Source organism: Asparagus officinalis, chromosome 3 (genome assembly GCF_001876935.1).
Source record: "Asparagus officinalis chromosome 3, Aspof.V1, whole genome shotgun sequence".
In the NCBI taxonomy this organism is placed as follows: Eukaryota; Viridiplantae; Streptophyta; class Magnoliopsida; order Asparagales; family Asparagaceae; genus Asparagus; species Asparagus officinalis.
In genome coordinates, this window is record NC_033796.1 from 2,898,897 (window position 1) to 2,923,081 (window position 24,185).

A 24,185-nucleotide genomic window follows, 5' to 3' on the forward strand; every position below is an offset into this window, starting at 1 on the left:
AGTCTGGCATTTCCTCAAACACCACGGCTTCATAGTGCGCAAACTCCAATCAAGTTCATCGAGAAGAAATTTTCTTCTCTTGCATGAAGATGATGTTTCTGGGCGCAATTATGAACCATAGCTTTCAGCAGTTGGTTGGTAAGTTCCCAAACAATAAAAACCAGTTAATTTTCATGCTATCTGCATTTCCTTTAGCCAGTAAAAGTATTCAATGACAACCAGAAAATTTAAAATAACAAGCCCAGAAATCAAAACATTCAAGCACACTTCAAATCGTCTTAAACAACAACAACAACAACAACAACAACAACAACATTATTATGACCTACAAAGCAAGAGCATGTTTAAGCCAGTCTCAAGAGTTTCACACTGACATTCACTGAACTTCAACACTAGACTTAGCCTTCACAATATGTTCCAACACGGGTGGCCATGGCCTTGAGCTATCCCACTGGCAATACTGACGGCAAATTCTTCCGCAAAAACTCAACCACTTCGCGGCCTCAAGATCCTCCCTCTTTGATAACATTACACGGAATGAATGCTTCTGCTTATACCAATAGATGCTATCTCTGAGCCTAGCCAAGGAGACATCAGGCACAAGACAGCCACTCTGAATGCTGTTATACAAAACCTCGGACTCTAAGCAGAACACGACATCCTCTTCATTTAAGGAGATCATTTCTTCCATTGCTTTATTGATAGCATAGGCGTCCACATGTAAGATTGAGTCACCGGGAGCTGGGAAGGCTTGGGCTAGGAGTGCCTTGCCATCACAGGCTCGAAGAACAAATCCTCCTCCGCCCTCGTTTGCATAGAACGATCCAGCCACCTCAACATATCTCCAACATTTGGGTATGTCATGTTGATCCTGAACCTCGTTGGTGAACTCATCTTCCATTATCTCATCCTGCATACTCTTGTGAAGTTAGAAATTGATAAAATGCATGTCATGGTTTTAGTTGAATTCGAGATTATTTTAATTAGAAGTGTCAATTATGTGCACTTAGACTACATAGGCTAGTTATTTTCAAGGCGCCAACCAATTTCATTGAATATGAAAATAGAACAGACTAATGTGTTAATGAATCTTTCAATGATTTTAGTTGGAGAATCTCCAACTGTATTGCACAATTAAATATGAACAGTGAGACATGAACTTAGCTTGAATGACAATGAATGCAAGGATCTTAGCAGACTGTTGAAATTTCACTTAAGAGTTTTTTGGATTTGGCTTTATAAGACTTGAAATTTTCACGAATAAACCTTTTATGCTGCTTAGGACTTCCAACCCCTTCTTTCCAACTGAGATTAACTTCTGTTTTTCTAGCTATGGGTTTGCAAGAACACAACAGAAAACTTGCTTTGGACTTTATAATACAAAGGAACATAATGGCATAGATGAATTTCCATTTGGAAAAGATTTTAGGATTTCGAAGGTTTATTAAATTTAAATTTCCTTCATCGAACTTATGTTACTTTCACAGTTAGCTTTTAGTCTAAAGCTTAATAAAAACTTTGAACTATCAAGTCCTGCGTGTCATATCCCATGCATGTTAACTATGAGCTTGGCTAGATCCAAGTGCATAACATAAATTTCTATCCAGATTACAATGTGATTTTTTGCATCTTTGTTTTACATGGGGACTCAGAAGTGAATAATATTTCCCAAAAGTTTACACAATTTAATGATGGCTGGATGATGACCCTTCTTTGTCTAGTTTCACCCTAAAATCTCATACCTCTTTTGAATGAACCATTTGCTTATTATTTCATGAAAAATCTTATTGAAATTATGGCCCTGGGACTTGCATGCTGCAGCAGCATATGAGAAAGATAACATCTAATAGGATGTCTTTTGTCTATCCCATAACTTCATGGAACTCTGTTAGTTTTGATTCACGGAATGGGAATGATAGCGTGGTATGCCACTTTTTTGGACTCAGGTACAAGGGGGTTAGGCTTATATAGTGCGCTGAGAAATGTGGTACGCTTCAGGTTCAATTTTTAATTATAGAAATATGAGTTCCTAGTACAATTTTATGCAAGAGTCACATTCAAGGATCAGTAAAGGTAAACGAATTTTCAAGTTGCATTATGGTACGCTTTTTCTTGTTTATTTTTCTAAAAATGGTTGTTTTTTCCCCAAAAAATTAACTAATTTGAATTCTAATCGGGATGCCAGGTATGCAACCCAATTTGCTAGTGTATCATGATCCGGGGCGATTTAACCACGGTCGTGCTTTGCTATAGTGTCCCATGTTCCCAACATCTATGGTCTATCCATTTTGTTTCTTATTTATTCTACTTATCCGTTTTCCTGTCTCCCATTTGCATCCTACTCCTTTCCTCCATTCAATTAATTAAAGTTAGTATACTGGTAGAAACTAACTTCGAGATAAAAACCAACATATGTTTCTCAACATACCTTATTTAGACTTTTTTTTTGAAGGGTCAATTTGATGATTCCTTCTATTTCATATACTTGGTAAGTTCAAATTTCTATGTTTTGCATCTTCCAATATCTTTCTGGGGAAGTGATTGTTTCCTTATCCATTGAGGAGAAATGAAAATAATTTTATTTAATTGTATATTTAGTTTTTTAGGAATTAGTTTCCTTCATTTATGAACAGCTTGCTTTCAAATACCCTTGACTACACTCTTGTTTACTTTTATGCTTTAGAAAAGTTAATTACAGGCAACCACCCACCCCCTAACCTGGCACAAAAAATAAAATAAAATAAATCTATTTCACTAACACTTACACCTGCTAAATTCCTTGTTAGATTCACATGTCATGTGGGAATCATTTGATAATAACTTATATGCCCTTATTTTAGATCGTGCTTTAGGTTTAAACGTTTAATGGGCGGGGCAAAAGTAATTTATCAACACATGATTTCCACATGACATTTCAACCTAAGGAGAAGTTAAGACCACCTGGGGTTCAAAGGGATAAATGCTGATGAAACTATTTAAGGGGTATAAGTGAATACACCACATCTGTATTTGCAACTAACCGTTTAGATAAAATTTTGACCCAAAGTTTCTCTTGTACTATGTTGCTTGACTGTGAGTGGGAGGGAACTCTTACTAAGATGTCAATTCTATTGTTCATTTCTTTTGCTTGGTTTCCAATGTCATATAATAGTGTTGCTTATAAGCATTGATTTTGAGAGAAAATTACCACGTTAAGTCCTGCATTATTGAGGATAATTGTGATAATGTAATATTTTGCAAGAATTAATCATCAAAATTAAATTTGTTAGTATTGTGTGGGGAAGGAACATTGGTAGTAAAGAGACCATTTCGATTAACCTTTGCTTTGATTGTTTCCAATTTCATATAATGATGCTTCTTGCATGCATTGATTTTGAAGGAAAATTGCCTCATTGTCTTGTAGCACCGAGGAACAATTGTGAGACAATATTATGTTGAACAAATTGGTCATGAAAACTTAAGGAGTTAGAATTTAATCTCATCAACTATAAGGCAACTTTCCCTTCTTAAGTTGTAAATCTGAAAGAATGCTAATTGGCCTATTTAGGAAAATGTGTCAACTATCATATTATGAAAGGAGACAGATTTTGCAATCAAGGACATTTTATCACATTTTTTAGGGAGAAAAGAACAAAGCATGAAAAGTAGGTACCAAATAGTCCGAAGAAAGAAAGAACTTCACATAGCTACTCACCTTTTCTCCATCAATTATAATTGCCATGGTTTCATCACCACCAGAAAGAACTTCATATTCACTTTCATCGTCATTCTGATAGGGCTCTATCTCCTGTTCAGTCAGTGTAAATTACTTACCAAATACAATAACAACAACAACAATAAAGCCTTTATCCCAAAATTTTTAGTCATTTTGGGGTCGGCTACACGAACCCTAAACTTCCATTCATCCTCATCCTGATCTTCCGTTTATTTGTAGTCGTTCATTTCAATTACTTGCCGAATGATAAAAGAAAAGTAAATAACTAGAATGATTATTTACCTCTTCCCCCTCGTTAGTGGCTGTATTCATGCTTGCATCATGAAAGAAACCTTCATCTCCGGTATCCTCATCGCATTGACAGAGATCTATAACCTGATCAGCAAATGGACTGTTATTTGCAGTTCGATTTTGCTCAAATGGGGGTTTTGGACTTGGATTGTCCATCCCCTCTTCCTATAATTTGACAAGTAGCTCCTAGCTCTCTCTTCCTTTCAAAACCTCTCTTGTCTAGGTTTGATGTATATCGATAGTCACGAGAATGTACATGGGTACATGCGTCATTTCAGTGAAGGAAATTGGTGAAGATCACGAAGTAGGAAAGCCCCCTACGGTCTCAATTTGTGGACATCTGGATTTGCGAAAAAGTTAAAAGCTTAAAAGCCGTTCGAAGACCCAGATTTTTCTTTTTTCTTTTCTCTTTATATTTCTTGCAGATTCAGTTCCAAGGTCTTTTTAGGAATTCAACCAGCTAAAACTTCCAAGTAAAGCAACTAAAAGTGTTCTAGTTAAACTATCTACCGGTGCACCTACATTTACAGTATATATATACACACGGGATCCCCTCAAACATTAAATTGAACAAGTATTAAGAAGAAAATATTTTATGATCTCACTGGAAATGCTGCTGCTGCTACAACTACTACTATCACTTATTACTAATATAATAATAATAATAATAATAATTTTATTGTTGTTGTTGTTGATGATGATGTTGTAATAATAATAACTCCTTTAGTTATGAACAATTTATTCTATTTTTTAACTTTCGCCAAATTTGCACATATTAAATTTCCATTTCTGGTTCACAGCTGTCAAATTCTGTAGCGTTTTGGTCTGTTCAGGTACATATTTCCACATGCATTTGCTTGCATCTTATATATAGAAGGGCCTGCCAAGGTCGGTTTACATATTTAACGAAATTCAACCATGATGGTAACCATGCATCATCAATCCTTCTATGAATGCACATAAGAAGCGATGCCATAAATTTGGCAATTACTGAAGAAACTTGAAGTAGAAGAAAAGATCTAATCGGCCAAAACATTCATGATATTTCTAAGTTCATATCTAAAGGCCCAAGAAGATACATAGCCAGGGGAACTTGTGTTTAAGCCCCTGAGATTTTCCAGAAATTATTTCCCCTCACCTCTTGTCAATTTCTTTTAGGCTATTGGAATCTTTACCCTATTTATACTTCTAGTACATAGTCTGCCTTACTGAATTTTGTTCGTTGAATTATTTTCATATTATGAAGTTTTTGATATCAACTACCAAAACTTTTGGACTATATATTTTGTTTAAGGGGTTAGGGAGTTAATTGCTGATTTCAAGGGCCCTATAAGAAACGGCCGACTAGACTTGTCAGGAAACAACATATTGACAAAACTTAAGCTGCTGTTATGGGCTTACAATGTAGTTGAATCAGACTGATTACTTAGCGCTCGTTCTCACATGGGCTTTTCTGCCACAAAGGTAGATCTCCAATAAAATGATACTTGTTTAGAAAGAGATAACAAATTGGTTAATCAGATTTATTTTAAATTGTTAATGATAAGTTTGATTCCAAGACCTCTGAATCGTAAGCTCTAAGAGTATGTATATGTTGATCTATTATGCTATTGCTGTGCTCGGATTGACACCTAAGTATCTTGGATATAGTTCTTTTGGCATGCATGAAACAAGAGTTATGTCCAAATTAAACAAATAATTGAAAAAGATCATGTTTACGTTCATTTAAAAATCTAAAGAAACAGGTCTCTGTCGTTTTGGTTATTTCCTCTTGTTGATCCTAGTACTTGTTGTTTGTTGTCATGGTGATAATTGAATTAAAGCTATTTAACATTGGACGTTGTCCATCATTCTTTAGGGTATACATCTTTTGATTTGGAGCATGCATATGACTTAGGCTAGCTCTTCAAATTTAATCGATGCTCAAGTTTTGTCTTTAGAAACTACTACTAAACCATGTTAGCATTGCAATGTCTGGGCTTCTTCTGTTTTCTTAATTAGATAAAGCCAAACAACCCAGAATGAAGCCCCATGTACTGATAACAGAATAACAACCAGTATCATGCATTATGCCTGATTTGATCATGAGCAACAATTTGTTATAAAAGATCATTCTAATGAGTAACTGAATGGAGAAAAAGAGGGATGTTCTAGAATTAAGAGCACATAAGCACTAGCATAGATAGCAATTCTTCCCTCAAGAAATAGATATAATATCTTGAAGGGACTGAAGAGAATGAAGGTGTACCGTGTTAGTCGTGCCATGTCTTGGAAGAAGAATATGGTTCTTATGCTTGTAGGGCTTCAGTATCTTGTGCAGTTTCATATAGTGAAAGTACAATGTCATGCAACCCACAATGGTGATTACGCCGTTGATAGGGAAGGGTTAGGGGTCACATATAAGCATTCTGTGAAGACTGTTCAAGTAAGTCTTGTGCCAACTACCGCTGCTGCTTTATACTATTGCAGCACTTTTAACTATTAGGATGCTGATTAATGGAGAAATTCAAATATATTCTGAGACTAAGAAATTCGAACGTACATGCTTATTACTTGCTAACTAAATTTTACTATCTACGGTGAACCATATAGTCTTGGTGTGTCCAGTACCATTCTGGATTATACATTCAATATTCACTTAACACATGCTTGAAAACTGAATTCTAAGTGATATGTGCTGCCCAATAATTTTATAATTCATGGTGGTTTTCCTTGAATCACAATTGTCCTGCAACTGCAAGTCAATTCTGATTGCATATAAGAGAACTGAATTAAATTTATTAAATAATTATTCGGAAAACACCTGATATTTTATATGGGAACCCGAAAAAATTTGATGATGCTAGACATTTATTTGAGAGAATATTGTTTGCCTTGCTGATAACACTATTGTACGAGTTCATTGAGTAATTTACTCATGAGAAGAGCTTAGTCTGATGGAGCGAACTAGATTTTTTCCCCCTCCGTTTTTGGGGGCTTTCTATCTGCTAATGTATAGGGGGGTAATATAGCTTTGTCTCTGTCCAGAATGCTCGTGGGGATATCTTTGATTGTGTTGATATCTACGAGCAACCTGCTTTGGATCATCCATCTCTCAAGGATCACAGAATACAGGTTCAATTTTTTATGTCTATTTGAAAATTTCTGTAGTATTGAGAATTTAGCTATGAATATATCAAGATGGAACCTAAGAACCTTCAGACCCAGACTGGTTCTGTTCATACATACACACACACACACTCACACAAAAAGCAGATCAAAGTAGAACCAGTTTAAGTCAAAACTGGGCCTGGATTTTTCCGAACAGAGCCTCTGTTTTTTCCATATAAAAAGAGAAAGACAATTTCATGTTGCAGATCTGAATCCACCATAGGATCTGCATGTTTTTCTGTCGACAATAGGATCATTAGTTGGAATTAATCAATAAAATAATTTAGCTTTAATGTTTCATTTAGGAATCCAAATGAATATTACATTGAATAAAATAGAGCAAGATATAGTGATAAAATATTTTCCAAATAATGAGATAAAGTGCTGCCAATTTAAGTGTGTGTTGTAGACTCTTACCTGTTTCAAATAAAATATTACATTGGAAGATCATTTTGAATTTTTTGAATTCCTTCAACTTACTTACCTGTCTCAAATTAACTAGTGAATAGACTCTTTGAAGTCCATTCATTCCATCAAAGCCTTACAGAAGGGGTTCTACACGTGAAAACTCTTAATTTGTAAATATTCAGTTACAAATCTTTCCACTATGTAAAAATTTTTGTGTGTGCGTGTGTGTGTCTTCACACATATACACATAACAATTACTTTTCTTACACGTAAAGGATATTATAACTCTGTTCATATTGAAATGTTATTTACTATCCAGATGGCACCTAGCTCTTTTCCAGGAGGCCAGACTGAAGAAGGCGCATCGAAAATATTTCCTCATGATATATTTCTGAATGAAGATTGCCCAATAGGAACAATTCCTATAACGAGGTCTAGAAAGAATGGGTCTTGCCTGACTAATACTAGTAGCAGCAAGACTATGGACGTTACTCAAGACAAAGTTTTAAAGCCTCTCGGCTCTTATGTACGTTTAAATAATTTGAGTGCTCTTACAAATATTCTAGAGCTTCCTAGGTACATGTTTATTATGAAATATTGTGGGAAAAGTTATGAAACAAACTTTCTGAAGTTTTTTCTCACTTATACATGCCATATTATTAATAAATTTAAAATTAAATTTTATGTTATGAAAATGGGAAGGCATAAGGATTAAAGCAGATTATTTGTTTCAATTTCTAAAGATCATTTGTTTCAATTTCTAAAGATCGTTTGTTTCAATTTCTATAGGTTCAACAAAAGAAAGACTTGAAAAGTAACAACTGCCTATGGATTAAACATTTGTTATCATAGTTTTATACAAGTTAATTTGATTCAAGTTAACTTGTAGGAAGCACAAGTAAGGATGAAATCTGGTAGCTACTACGGAGCTGAAGCTACCTTGAACGTATATGGCCTGCCACAAGTATCTGCAAATCATTTAAGCTCCAGCATAATTTGCATCTTAAATGATGGTGATGGAAGGGGAGATGTAGAGAAAGACAACAGTATAATGGCTGGATGGATGGTACGTGATCCTTATTATCAATGTTTTTTGACATCTACACATGGCACATAATCATAATCGAAGGCAAGAATGGGATTCTTGTAGCTGACCCCAAAAATTTGGTATAAAGGTTTCGTTGTTGTTATATCAATGCATGGAACTTAAAGTATTGAATAGGCCTTAGAGAGAGCATGGCTCGTATGTTAATTTGATTATGAAACGTAGTAGTTCGTATTAGAGCTGAAAGGAGTCACTTTCAAGTTTCAACTTAGGTCAATGTGAACAATGCCTTGCGAAGAGAAATAGGCAATCTGTTTAGCTGGTTGGGTGTTTAGATTACAACTAAGCAGGAGCACCACTTGCCCAAATTCACATATAAAATTTATTTATTTGTTTTATATGATTCTAAGACAAGTCCATCATAAATTGAAACTTAATCCTTTTTTTATTAATTTTAACTTTTAGGAACATGTTCCTCAACAAAACTTCAGAAATGAGGTTTGTTGCTATCAGGACTATGTAGAGGCCTTTCCTTCTGAAACCACGTTAGATAATCACTTCTATAAAAGCTGAAGATGATTACTAGTCAACATTGCTTAAGAAACTATTTGAAAAATATGTTCTTTAACTTGTCATTTAATGTCATTACTAAATTTATGCTGTACGTTACTGCTTCATATGCAGGTTAATCCCAGCTTATATGGTGATAACAATACGCACCTATTCATAAATTGGACGGTACAACATGAATATTTTGAGAAATATTTGACAGTTTCTAGCAGAGTTTAAGATTTTTTTTCTCTTTATATAGATCGATGGTTTTCGGAACACAGGCTGTTATGATCACCTTTGTCCAGGATTTGTGCAAGTTAATCCTGGAATTCCCCTGGGTGCTACTTTGGGTCCCCTTTCAGTGTATGATGGAACTCAGTACGCCATTAGGCTCCTTGTATTTAAGGTCGGCATTTCATATTTTTCCATTTAAATTAGTATTTTTCTTGTGATCCATTTTTTCGCAAAATGATAGTTATACAATTATCAGCTGTTGTCTGTTTTATCATTTCTTATTTATTTTACTTCTTAGTATCACTTGAACATGGGCAACTTTTCGAAAGCATTACCATTCTTGTTGACCATTAGATCTTATTTTTCTTTATACAACTTCATGAAGCACAATGGCTCTCTGTTGCCCATTCCTTTTTTGCGTGTAGGTGTTAAATTTTAATGAATCATGTGATGGATATCTTAATTGATGGGTACATAAACAACCCTGAGAAATGTTAGAAATGTTCTAATGTTAGTCTCCCTTAGCGAACATTGAACCTCTATTAGCCGGATGGATATCTTAATATTCATTTCTTCTATTAACAAGGATTGCGTCCAAACACCAAGTAAGTCAAGAGGAGGCCTGAAAATTTCCCTCTTTGTTCTGTAGCCTGCAGACGTATTTGCTATTTGTACTGCTTCTATTCTATCGCTCAGATATTTCTATAGCCGAATGATTTTAACTCCATTTTCTATAACAGGATCCAACCACTGGAGATTGGTGGCTAGCATTTGGAAAAAACAAAGAAGCAGTGGGCTACTGGCCAAAATCCCTCTTCAACACTTTGAATGATCACGCTACTAAGGTTTATTGGGGAGGTTTGGTTAAAAGTCCTATCAATGAACCTAGTGCTCCTATGGGAAGTGGGCATTTCGCAGCCGAAGGTTTAAGAAGAGCATGCTACTCGGCGGATCTCTATCTTGTCGATGGCTCAAATGACTACATGCGCATTCCTGAAGACGAGGTTGAGTTTCGTCATAGTGATCCTGGATGCTATAGGACTACTGGGTATCTTATGAACATGAATTTCGGCTCCCAAGGTTTCCTTTTCGGTGGGCCCGGCAATTGTGCATTAATGATGATTTAATAGCACGTTATGTTTTGTATCTATCTTAACAAAGTAACGAAATCATGTTGTATCACGTTTGGGTAGGTATTCAAAATTCATGGAGACTACCTAATGTTGGTAAAATTCCAAAATATCAGATTGTAGATTCTGAGGAGAATTGCAATTACAAGGAAAACCAAGTAATTGATGGGCTGATGTGTAAGGTGCAGGTCCTAATGTATGATAAGGATTAAGGACAATGTGAACAATGACTGAATCATAAGAAGTATCACCTGTGCACGTAACATCATATAAAGTATAAGGGCTTTGCTATAGGGACCTAAAATGATGGTCAGCTCATTATACAATAGGAGGAGGACACCTCACTTATATCCCCCTGTTGGTCTCATATTTTGGGTCTTTGGGGAATTTTTTAAAGTATAAATCTGAAAAATCTCAATAAGCAGAGTTCTAAACATATGATTCATCTGAGGTGCGTGTGTTGTTTTTAACCAAGAGGACTGGGATGGGCCTGAATTGGTCAGGCATAGGATCTTGTTGAATGTTCCAATAGCATCTGCTGATGAAAGAGAAGGCAAAGATAATAATTAACATGAGGTTTCAAATTGAAGCATATTTGGATCTTGCCTCAAAGATATGATATTTTTTAAGTCAAGCACGTGTTAGTTTCCTTGCAATGCGATACTGTGCGCAAGAATTCAGGGGAGGTTCGGTCGCGTAATAAAAAAAACTAGAATTATTATAAGACGTCCCGTATCGAGCGGATCCGTGGCGCAATGGTAGCGCGTCTGACTCCAGATCAGAAGGTTGCGTGTTCGATTCACGTCGGGTTCAATTCCCTTGCGTCCGCTTTAATTTTTTTTTTGCCTCCTCAAAATTCAATCCTTTTAACTTTTGCAATTTTGCATTTTGGTCCCTCCAGAATTTGTTGTTTTAGTTAAGCTCAAGCGCAACGCGCTTAAATGTCATCATCCCCTTCACTCCCCTTTCGCCCCTTTTGTTAAAAGTCATCGGTCAAATCTTCTATTTTCACGCCTTGTATAGAAGTCATCGTTAAATTATTTATAAACCAGGTCCTTAAATATATACGTATTTTAATTTAGGAGAAATCAAAAAGAAATATTTACATTAGTTTGCTTTCATTATCTTCAATCACGAAAAAAAATAAAATAAGAATGCATGTTCCGGTGTTTTTCTCCGCATCTCTATCGTAATTTCGTGAAAATGGATGAAATTAAAAAGCAACGATCGAAGGAACATATGAGCTTTCAAATGGGAACTCAAGAAAATGAGAACTTAAAAGCCTAACGGTCAGGTCCGTGTATGATTTGTCGTCTTATAATTATACACAATGTCTGCTATCATATATTCTTCTAACTTAAGAAATAATTTGATTTTGCCTAACAAATTGCCACGAAACTCCCTGAAATTGCAAGGTCAACTTGGAATTATTCCAAAGTCCAAAAAAAGATTATTCTTTTTCCTTTTTCTTTTTTGTGGTGAGGTGGGTGGAAGTCATCACATTGCTAATGGCGCGACTGCAATTATACATTATAAATCCTTATTCTCTTGAATAATGACGCCCTAAAAGAGCTTTCTCGAAAGCAACTAATAATGATATAATTATGGTTAGCTTAATGGAAGAGGTGGTCCATAATAAAGCAGAATAGAAGGATAGAATTCATGTAACTGACTCTAAACATTTGATATAAATATTCACTCAACATCAACCCAAGTAATATTCTATGTCCGATTGTTAAGCCAACAGTTATATTCAAATCTTATCATTATATCAAATTTTTAAGATAGTTTTTTTTTTTTGGAAAATTTTTTGAGATAATTAAGACCTAAATTAATGAGGAAAATGATATCCACCGTACGTCTACAATTGTAGTGCAAGTTTCCTATCATTATTTTTTTATAACTATATAATTTCTTAATGAAAACTTAGTTTTCAAATGTGAGAACGGAAATATACATCCATCAAATGTGCTATCTTCTTTTTGACTGAGAGCTTGGCGTGCTATTGAAACACAAGTTGTAAAATGTTGAGGACGGCAACATCATAGTTGAAATGAAATATTCGACATTTGGATATTTAATTAGCATTGTCTCATTGCTTTTGAAAGTTTCTTCCATTTAGAAAGAGGATATTTGAAAAAGGTCCAGTATTTTCAGTCATAAAATTTGATCATGAGAGAGAAAAGAAGTGTACATATTCACCTTTAATATACTATCCACATTCCTTTCACATTGATATAGGAAAAAAAATAGTGATTCTCATTTCTCGTTATCATTTTCGAAGTTTTAATATGGTAAATGTGCTTTTTTAATTAAAAGAGTGTCATGGTCAAGTTCAAACTCCAACCGTCACGTTTTCAAACGAATTTTAAAAGAGGATTAATTATAGACGTGCCTCTTGTATTATTGGTAATTAGCCGGCCGCTTATTGCCCCTATTTTTTGTTAGAATTTAGATCTCCTCAATACATAGAAATATCAAATGATCAACGCCTCGCTTTCACAAAAAAAACATTCTTGCATAAGATGAAATTATATTTTGATCTAGTAAAAGAATGTTCAACTTGTCGGAACATATTGGACTATGAAAATATAACAATCAATCCTTAGTCACAACTTCAAAGTTTTAAAGACAGACATAGATTTTATCCTTAAAGATCACTCTTTTAATTGTTGGGTACTTAAACGTATCACACATCTATCAGTAAGGATTCTATCAGAACACTCTACAGAAAGGGTTGATAGTCTATATCATTCACGGATAGTTAGATGGTTAATTTAGAAATTACAACTCTTCTATTTATGATATATAAATCACCCACCTTAATTATAGGATGGTTCTAATAATTAAGATTTTAACTGCACATTTATCTGTTTTCTTGTCCGAATGCACCAATTAAAGATCATACGATAGATACTTCTTTCTTTATATCACAAGGTGACATTTTCTTTTGTCCGAAGCACGTCCTGCTTTATTTATTTGTTTTCTATTGGTTGTATGAGCTTGATTCCTAGTTCTTTTTACCAAGAAAATCTAGAAATAAAAAAAATTAAGCAAAAAGATTTTGTAGTACATCAAAAGTTCAAGTTGGTGGCTCAGAATGGAAACTGTGGTCCGCCTCTCCACCGTACAGAACGAACGAGATATACTGGTCAACTTCCCTTTATTACTTATTGTGGTTTGAACTAACACGGCACTCTCTCCCTTTTTCTTTTTCTTTTTCTTTTGGTTGTGGTCGTTGTTGTTGTAATAAAGCAAAATTGACTGTGCGAGAGGGGGAAAAGTTGCTACTAATAATTGTTTTGACCAGAAAACATACATGATTAATTACTAGCTCCGTATGTTTTGGCCGCTCAATTTTTTGTGCCCAGCAAACCCACAAGACTAGTAGTCCCGTGGATTTGCTGGCCACAACAAATAAGTGCCCGATAAATCTATGGACAAATCTACGGGACTAGTAGTCCTGTAGATTTGTCGGGTTATATAAAGCCCAGCTGTGCCCCAAATTAGGACACAACTCTCTCACTCACACACACTCGCTCTCTCCCTCTCTCTCTCCCGATCTCTCTCTCCCAAACCTGAACTTAACCCCTCCCAAACCCGATCTCCATCTCTCACAAATCCGACCCCTCCATCTCTCCCAAACCCGATCTCTCTCCCCCCCAAACCCAACTCACCTCTTTCTCCCTCAAATCTGACGCCGACGCCGACGCCGACGATTCTCTCCGACGCCGACGAGATCTGAAAGTTCATCAAGGTATAAATTTCTTATTTTTTTCATAAATTTCTCGATATTTAATAGATTTTTGTAAATTTCAAATTTAATAGATTTTTAATCATTTATGTTCTTTTTAAAAAAAAATTATGGGTAATATTGACCATGAAAGGTTTTTCCTAAACCTATACTTTTAAAGTGAGTATGATATTTTTTGTAAAATTTTAATTTTCTAGGGTTGTTAATAATTTTATATATTCATTTTAGTGTCTATAGGTTAGAAATTATCATAGTGTTTTTTTTTATAAATTATGAATTTTAGGGGCTTTTTATAACTTTTTAAACTTATAGGCATTTTCTACAGATTGTAAATTATTTATAGTCTATTTAAAATTCTTATGCTTTTAATTTACTAATGAGTTTGAAATTCTTAGGGTGTTATTTATAAATTTTGAATTTTAAGGTTTTGTTTACAATTTTTGAAACTTCAAGGGTGGTTTCTATAAATTATCTAGGGGATATTTGTAATTCCTATATTTTCAATGTACTATTAGGTTAGAAATTATCATGATTTTTATAAATTTACAATTCTAAGGGTTTTATTTTATAATTTGTAAAAAGTTCAAAGTGTTTATTATAAATTTCATAATTTTTTAAGGGTTGTTTGTGTTATTTGTACATTTTTAGTGTGTTAATAAGTTTGAAATTTTCAAGGTGTTTTTTTTATAAATTTTAACTTTTTAGGAGTGCTTTTATAATTTTTAAAACTTAACAAGATATTTTCTCCAAAGTCAAAAAGTTTTACCTTCTAGCTAGCATATGTTTTTCAAATTTCACACTGAATTGAAGTAAGTAAAATTTATAATTTTAAAGATGTTTTAATAAAATTTTAAATTTGTAGGGTATTTCCATATTGATAATCATAATTGAAGAATTAAAATTCATCATATACAAATTAGATTTTTTTTCCATATTGATAATCATAATTAAAATATTGGGGAATTTATGAAAAATAAGAAATTTATACCTTGATGAACTTTCAGATCTCGTTGGCGTCGGAGAGAATTGACGGCATCAGCATCGGATTTAAGAGAGAAAGAGGTGAGTTGGGTTTCGGGGAGAGAGTGATCGGGTTTGGGAAAGATGGAGGGGTCGGGTTTGGGAGAGATGGAGATCGGGTTTGGGAGGGAGATGAGTTTGAGAGAGGTTGAGTTCAGGTTTGGGGGAGAGATGGAGATCGGGTTTGGGAGGGAGATGAGTTTGAGAGAGGTTGAGTTCAGGTTTGGGGGAGAGAGAGATCGGGAGAGAGAGAGAGAGATCGGGAGGGAGAGAGGGAGATCAGGAGAGAGAGAGAGAAATCGGGAGAGAGAGTGTGAGTGAAAGAGAATAGGCGGTGCCCTAATTTGGGGCATAGCTGGGCTCTTATATAGCCTGACAATTCTACGAGACTACTAGTCCCGTAGATTTGCTGGGCACTTATTAGTTCTACCCAGCAAACCCACAGGACTAGTAGTCCCGTGGGTTTGATGAGCATAACATTTGGGTGCCCAAAACATACGGGACTACTAGTTCCGTATGTTTTTTGGGTGAGCTAATCGGTGATTAGTTCACCTAAAACATACGGGACTAGTAGTCCTGTATGTTCTGAGCAGAGCGTTTTTTAAAATCGACATCTTTTGGCTTGTTAGCCAAAAAGATGTCGATTTTGCTAAATAATTAGCAAAATTGTCGATTTTGCTAATTATTTAGCAAAATCGGTCTTTTTAAAAAAAAAATTCATTCCAAAATGTATTACAAATAGACTAAACGGACAAATGTATGTCAAAATCTTATTAGATTAAATACTTTTGAAATTCAACCCCCTAAACATATTTCACAGTGTAATTTGAAAACATGTTGTACTAAAGAAATCTATGATGCTAATATCATGAAGTAGGGCGCGATTAGTAGTGTATTAGGCTAATTGTATTACTCTTTCTTACCATGATTTCAAACAAAAAGTTAAATAAATACTACAACAAGCATCATATTTATATGCATCCAAAACAATTCTTATATTTTTATTATAAAACCCCGATTGCTAAAGTGAATCTTCTTAAGCTTTGACTTTTTACCTTCTAATTAATAACTCATTTTTATATGTGACATTTATGTTTCATTTATTTCTCTCTATTCCTCTCCTTCCAACCATCCCACTTCTATTTCAGAAAAATGTAGGGATGACATTAAAAATGGAGTAGATTTTCATGGAAATGCTATCACAATAATTCAGTGTCAAGTTGTAAACTAGAGATTGATGAAAAGCATATGAACGACACAATCAGTCTCTCATGTGATTGTCATGTAACTTCAACAAGTGACAAGTCCCTGCTCACAAGATATACCTCCATCTACCAATCATGTCAATTTCAGTTTTAAGTGTAATAACTTTATTTGGGAAAACTTTTATTAATTAGTATTTCCTTAAATAGTTTGAACCTTAGTGTAAGTTGAGCAAAGATGAGTCTCTCATCTATAATATTAAAGCATCTTTTAATATTGCTATTGTGTTTACAGAATAAGTTTGTCATACATAGGATTATAATTTTTTTACCCTATTAATCTATGTTGGATATTAGCTATTTAGTAAATTCTATCATCTATGTTTGTATGTTTTGTTTTAGCTTCAAACGCTCATGATTAACGTGATAAGGTAATTAAATTTGAAACATGATATAAATTGGTTCCTTATTTTGTCTCATTACTCTACACATTCAGATCCTTCCGGCTATTGGCCAATCTAAATACCTAAAAGTCCTAGCACACAAACATCTTATTACGTCTTTTATTTGGGTTCCATGAATAGTGGTAAAATCTAAACCAGTTTAAGCACATGAATCAAGAGTTCTCCATCGCTTCACTTCATCATTTTATGATCCACATCCAAAATTTTCGACATTAAAATAAGTACGCCACGTGCAATGCACGTACACTTAACTAGTATTACAAAGGATTAAGTACTAATCATATTACCTGATCCAAGCAATTAGCACAACGTCCAAAGGTGGGGCCCATCAAAACTGATCTAATTCTAAGAGCATCTCCAACAGCTTCTCCATCTTTTTGAAATACTCAATTTTGGAGAATATAGAGCTTTTTTTTGGTCCAACAGATTCCCCATCTCATTCCCCAAAATAGGGAAGAATGAGAAAAAATAGGGAGCCTTCCCCAAATCTGCAACATTCTCCAAAATTTTGGGGAGAGCTTTATTATTTTAATAAATGCAATTTTTCAAAATGGAGAAGCTGTTGGAGTTGGAGCAAAAATAATTTGGAGAATATGACTTTTATTTCTCTATTTTGGAGAAAATTTTGGGGAAGCTGTTGGAGATGCTCTAATTTTATCAAATGAATATTTGTATATGGTCCCCTCTTTATAATGCAGAAAATATACTAGATGTAAGCATCCCGTTAGTTTCTATCACCCACAGAGAGAGAGGGAGAGGGAGAGGGAGAGGGAGCGGGAGAGGGAGAGGCTCTGTTCTCAAAACCCCATGGCTGGTTAGAGCCCTACACTCTTCTCCATTTCATTATTTTTAAAATCTTTTTTCATTTTGTTTTTTAGATGAGAAGAAATCATATGATGATCCAATTCCCTCCACACCAAACTCCCTAGAAAAAGATCGAATCTTTATATTAAATGTGAATTCAATAAGTCCTCAAAACCCACTCCAAACCCTCAAATCTCATTAATCTCCCTCCTGTAAATTATAAAAAAAAAATTCAAGAAACCAACTATTAAACTACACGTTCAAAAAGATTTGATCTTTATACTCTCCACATAGGTCCCATGAGCACTGTTCTTTAACAAATCTAGTTCAAATGCAGCTCCTTTATCACTGTTGCTATCCATTACACTACTCTTAGTAGTAGCTCACCGGCCAATCTCAGCTAGAAGAGAAGTGATCAAATCAAAGCATGGGGCTGTGGCCACCGACGATGGTCGGTGCTCAATCGTGGGAAGAGATGTGCTGAGAGAGGGCGGCAATGCGGTGGACGCAGCGGTGGCCGCTGCCCTCTGCTTGGGTGTGGTCAGCCCGGCGTCGAGTGGGATTGGTGGGGGTGCTTTCTTGGTGGTGAGGATGGCTGATGGCAGAGCTCAGGCCTTTGATATGAGGGAGACCGCACCCTTGTGGGCATCCGAGGTGAAATTTTTAGTTACTTATCAATATTTGCTCTTTGAGTTATCTCGTCACTGTGATTTTGGAACTGTTAGGGCCTGTTTGTTTGAAATCCTAAAATTATAGGATATGGAATCCCATCAAGAATATTAAATTCGTAGCTTTTTATACATGCCTTAGCATTTCTAATCTTTTGTTTGAGCATGAGTTTACTGATTGCAAAGAAAACTAGTAGTTACAAAAATGAATACATTGGGAGGGAGGGATGAAAATAGAGTAGAAATTTATGTGAGCTCTTCTACTTCTATTTAACAGTCACGCTGAAGCCTATGCTTTCACTATGCCCTCTTTGGGGTGTTGTAGCCTGCTGGATTGAAGATTTTTGGATTGTTGTATGTATCATCTACTTATGTTGATATTTAGGGCAATAGGATTTTAGTGCTAATTTCTTAATTGCTTTAGTTATATATAATTTTGTTTTAAAAATTTTGATTAAATTCTATGTGTTTTCTATGTCTTACTTACATCTTTTAGTCATCAAAAATTCTGGTACTTCTTTTGGCACTAATGCCCTGTCGGAGCCTAAGCTTTGCCTTACCCTATCGCTGTTGCTTTCGCTTTCAATGAGTTTGTTAAATATCTTGTAAGGAAATAAAATTATGAATATTGGTGAACCTTCTTCAACTAATTGAAAGCGATGTCTCATCTCTTGGTTTCTTGCTAACACAAATATCATTTGCTGGTGTTCTTAAATTGCTAACATCCTTTAGGCTTTAGGTTACCCTTCGCTACAGTTTTGGGCATGTGTCTTTGAGTGACCAGGATAAGCGTTTTCTTCAAATTACTGTGCGTTTGGGCATGTGAAAATGCTTGCATAATTGAAATTAGAGTACTTTAAATTAAATGTTTAATAAAAAGTTGATTGTAAAGGGATGTATATGTTTTTTATCGATATGTGAAGGTAAATTGCCTAAGTTTACCATGTATTATTCACCACTTGCCTTAATGGGTGCTAGTCTAGTCAATCAAAGTATTTCGAACAGAACCCCAAAATTATGACATCTCAGAGACAAAACTTGGTTAATTCGACTGGAAGATTATTTGATGAGGGTTCTATAAATAAGTTGCCAGAGATTGAGTCAGTGTTTTAGCAACTATAATTTCTCGGCTGATTTGGTACATTTTTCCTTGCAGAATATGTACTCTGGTAATGCTGCTTCAAAATCCAGTGGTGCTCTTTCAGTAGCAGTACCAGGAGAAATTGCAGGCCTTCATGAAGCTTGGAAGCAGCACGGAAAACTTCCGTGGAAGAGGCTAGTTGTTCCCGCTGAAAGCATCGCTAGACGAGGATTCAGAATATCTCCTTATTTATACATGCAGATGAATAAAACAAGTGCAGGCATTTTTGCAGATAGAGGGTTGCGTGATATACTAACAGCAAACGGAAATCTCTTAAAGCCAGGTGATATCTGCCTTAACAAAAGACTTGCACAGACATTAAGAGCTATTTCAGTCTATGGACCGAAGGTATTTTATAACGGTTCAGTTGGAATTAACCTAGTTAAAGATGTTAAGAGAGCAGGAGGTATATTGTCACTGAAAGACTTACAAGGTTATAGGGTGAAAGTGACAGAACCGATGTCTGCAGATATTATGGGCTTAAAGATCTTGGGTATGCCTCCCCCTTCATCTGGGACTGCTGGAATGATCCTTGTAAGTGTATACTATTTCTTTTAGTCTTTAATATGGACCTAATGTGCAAGGTTTTAAATGTCGGCCGACGTGTCCGACATGTCGACCGACATGTTGGTTTGAGGGCTTGAACGACACGACATGGGCGTTTTCAACTCGTATGTCGGTTTTTAGGGCCAAATTGGAAATATCGGGGCCATATCGTGCATATCGACCGGTTTTTCATCTTTGAAAAAAGGCCGATATGGCCATTTTTTTAGATCTATTTTTTGGTATCGGGTTTGGGTTTAGTGATAAAAACTCAAATCCGTTTGACTCGTTCTCATGTTTATAAGGGTTTCTTATGAACCTGATAGAAAGAAAAGAGAAAAATTAGGGCTGCAGCGGAATTGGAAACTCATCACTCCTTTCACGAATGACGACGCCCTTCCCCCACCTCCATCTCGGCCCATCGTCGTCCATCTTCCCTTGTGCCTCGAAATTCAAACCCCAACCGAACTCGAGGACGACAGTGTATCCCGTCGTCGGGATAAAGAGAAGAGGGTGGTCGATGACTCATCCGAAGGACCCCGAGCAGACGAAGAAGAAGAAGAAGAGCTCCGACACTATCTCCCTGCGACGTCCCGTCATAGGGAGGCAGTCCCGTCGCCGGCACTGCCTCCCTGCGAAGTTGGAATCCACCCATCGCCGCCGCCGCCTCTACAATTTATAAAGTATGCTTATATTGAATTTAGGGATATTTAGATTACATTTAGGACATGATATTATACATATGCGCACCACCCGATATGGCAATCCGATATTTAGGCCATGTCCCCCGATATATCCCCGATTTTCGCTATTCGACATGGATTTCTGCCGTCCGACGTGAACCTGACATCCGACATTTAAAACCTTGCTAATGTGTATGCTCAATGGGGAAAAAAAGCTGGACCTAAAATGTTTTCTCATCATAATTTATTGAATATGTACTGCAAAGTTTTCCTCAACTTTCAGTTATCATTTACTGACAGAACTTATATTCATCACAATCTGTTGATATAATGTATATTTCCATTTTGCTCCATTTTGGTGTTGCAGATATTAAATATTCTTTCTCAATATCAAATACCTTCAGGTGTTTCTGGTTCCCTTGGGCTTCATCGGTTCATTGAATCATTGAAACACATGATGGCTGTGAGGATGAATCTTGGGGATCCTGACTTTGTAGATGTTTCTCAAGTTCTATCTGATATGCTCTCTCCCAAGTTTGCAGCAGAGTTGAAGAAAAAAATATTTGACAACATGACATTTGATCCTAGCTACTACGGTGGAAAGTAAGTAAAACAGTAACCTGGGTTTTACCTTTTTTCTTGATATTGAGTTTCTTGTGAAATGCATACATGTATTTCAAATCATATTTGGTTGTTCCGTTTAAGCACAGGAGATGGCACTTTAACATAATGAAAACAGATTTCAGAATAGCTTACCAATTTTCTGAAGGGTGAAGTCATTTTTCATGTCAATATAGCATGCGCGGGCGCACAGACACGCACACATCCTTTTATGAATGCATTTGAATTTGACTCTCACTTGCAAATTTCTCCCTATAAGAATAGACAAGACTTCCAATTGTAAACCCTTCTTTTTCATTTCTATTTTAAGTGAACATCTTATATGTTTCCGTTACTGTCATGCACAAATTTCTTACAAATTTATATGCTAATTATCAGAAATCATTTGTCTCAGGTGGAATCTAATCAATGATCATGGAACCAGTCATTTAAGCATTATTGATGGTGAACGAAATGCTATTTCTATGACTAGTACAGTAAACTCATACTTTGGTTCACAGCTTTTATCACCAAGTACAGGAATATTGCTCAACAATGAAATGGATGATTTTTCCATCCCTGGGAATTCTTCTGCAAATACTCCACCACCAGCTCCTGCTAATTTTATCATCCCAAGGAAAAGGCCATTATCCTCTATGACGCCAGCAATTGTTCTCAAGGTATTGTGCGAGTTATTTATTGTGGAGGATAAAATAGAGGACATACAAGTTGTCTATTATTGTCAGAAAAATATCCAAATAGGAGTATTTGTCATTAAACCTTATATATGTATCATATTCATCGGGTCTTGTGGATTTTGTTTGGAATAGAATTCCTTAGGGACTGTTATCCTTATGTTTTCCGTTAACATATCAGGGGAAAAATGGAGTGTTAAATTCTGTCACTTGTTTCTCAGGATGGGCATTTGAAGGCAGCAGTAGGTGCAAGTGGGGGAGGCATGATAATTGCTGCAACGACTCAACTCTTCTTGAATCACTTCGCTAAGAGAATGGACCCCTTCTCTTCTGTTCTTAGCCCAAGATCTTATCATCAGGTTGAGGGGAAAGCTCTGGTTTATTTCCTGGAGCTGTCTTTCCGAGATCTTTTGCTAGATACCACTTAAAACTCAATGTATTATGAACTAACAATATATTCACCTGCAAACTTGACATATCTCACATATAAAGCTATGAATAGGTTAAGCAAACATATCTTTAAATTATCTATCTACGACACTTGACTCTTCGAATGTCATATAAACAGAATCTCACGGAGCTCTCCTGACATCTCATATGCCAAGAACAATTACTTTCATTGTACATTAGCGATAGCTGCAACATATATCAGGAGCTCTATTGCCTTCTCTAATCACTCTGAATTTTTTTTAAAAAACAACCACTTTGATTAACTTTGCTTGTTGTATATGCAGCTGATTCCTAATGTGGTTCAGTATGAGAACTGGACAACAGTTACAGGAGACCACTTTGAAGTTCCAGAAGAGGAAAGATTAGCCCTAAAGAAGAAGGGCCACGTCCTACAACCGTTGGCCGGTGGGACCATTTGTCAGTTCGTCGTTCATAACTCCGAAAAACCTAACGAATTCACTGGAGATGTTCCCTCTGGTGATCTTACCGCTGTGAGTGACCCAAGAAAAGGTGGTTTTCCAGCAGGATACTAAAACAACTGGACGCAAACTGTAGTTATCATAGAAGGATTCTCGACTCCGATAGCATTTCAAATTTGATTCACAGAATAAAGTTTTTGGATGTATTTTATGTGGAAAGATGTCTACTGGGTAGCGCAGATAGAATAATTGTTGCAAGGAATAAACCGCTTATTGTTTCAGTCTTTTATCTTGAAAGAATTGATTTATTCAAATTATAGAAGGATGACCACAGATCAGTCAACATCTGTATTATGTTCTTGTGGTTTCAACAAATTCTTTTTTTTTCTTTTAGCACCACAAACTTTCCCGCTCCATGTTGTACATTACAGTAATTAGATAAATTTCACAGACTGTCATACACTATTTTAGAAGTTATCGCTTTGTAATGTTGATTCTTTAGAGAACACCGATCTGGATAATGCCGAATCTCTTTTAATTAGCTTATGAGGTGCCCTGTGGCCGTACTAACACAATTGAGACTATGATCAGAAAGTTATGTAGTCCAGTGATAAGTTTATGATAAATCTCGCAAAAGTTCAGGGGGTTTGTCAAATTTGCCCTTGAATCATTACTTTGACATTGCCGTATAATATATGTATTATTCATTAACGCTGTTTGTACTCTTGTTCAGGTGGATTTCGTGGCTGACAATTACATGTTTGCTCCCCCCGGCCTCCCACCTTTCATTTTCTTGGATCAAAACCGTCCGTTCGCATGCAGTTTGCACAGTCTTTTATTCTGTTCAATAGGGAGAAAAAATATATAAAGGTTGCATTGTTGGAATTATCATTTTCTTTGGCCAAACACGGTAATAAAGAATAAAGTGTAAATGTTAGAGGAAATTTAGGCAACACCAAAGAGAATAATAAATAATTCTTGTAAATCCGCATTACAACCAAGTTCGAGCTGTTGGAATTAGAATAGGTTCGACAGCATATCATGAATTCTTGGCGATCTTCTCTATCTAATGAATGATGAGTCTTTTTGGACACCCCCCGAGTATATGATTCAACAGGAATCACACAGGGGTAGATTGATAGAAACCTCTAGTAAAATACCCACCAGTACCCGTAACCCAGCGGATAAAGTACATTAAATAGTCCGTTATAGGGATG

At 35.7% G+C, this 24,185-nt stretch overlaps 2 protein-coding genes and 1 non-coding gene across 5 annotated transcripts; all 3 read left to right on the top strand.

Moving 5' to 3' along the window:
• LOC109832646 lies at window positions 6,038–10,793 on the top strand. 3 transcript variants are annotated; one of them, XM_020400033.1, is made up of 7 exons: window positions 6,133–6,431; window positions 7,034–7,120; window positions 7,884–8,090; window positions 8,454–8,630; window positions 9,294–9,347; window positions 9,421–9,567; window positions 10,136–10,793. In XM_020400033.1, exons 1-7 carry the CDS (start codon window positions 6,243–6,245, stop codon window positions 10,520–10,522), a joined length of 1,248 nt encoding a protein of 415 aa, XP_020255622.1. In that variant the 5' UTR covers window positions 6,133–6,242; the 3' UTR covers window positions 10,523–10,793. The 3 variants fall into 3 exon arrangements, with proteins under 3 accessions (XP_020255623.1, XP_020255624.1, XP_020255622.1); XM_020400034.1 differs by lacking the exon at window positions 9,294–9,347 and having other exon boundaries at window positions 6,038–6,431; XM_020400035.1 differs by lacking the exon at window positions 7,884–8,090 and having other exon boundaries at window positions 6,038–6,431.
• TRNAW-CCA lies at window positions 11,267–11,338 on the top strand. The gene has a single exon. It is a non-coding gene; the product is annotated as a tRNA-Trp (tRNA).
• On the top strand, window positions 17,679–23,322 carry LOC109832645 (gamma-glutamyltranspeptidase 1-like). The gene is made up of 7 exons (XM_020400032.1): window positions 17,679–17,779; window positions 18,107–18,423; window positions 19,594–20,112; window positions 21,172–21,407; window positions 21,820–22,084; window positions 22,321–22,458; window positions 22,834–23,322. The coding sequence occupies exons 1-7, from the start codon at window positions 17,773–17,775 to the stop codon at window positions 23,080–23,082; spliced, it is 1,731 nt and encodes a 576-aa protein (XP_020255621.1). The 5' UTR covers window positions 17,679–17,772; the 3' UTR covers window positions 23,083–23,322.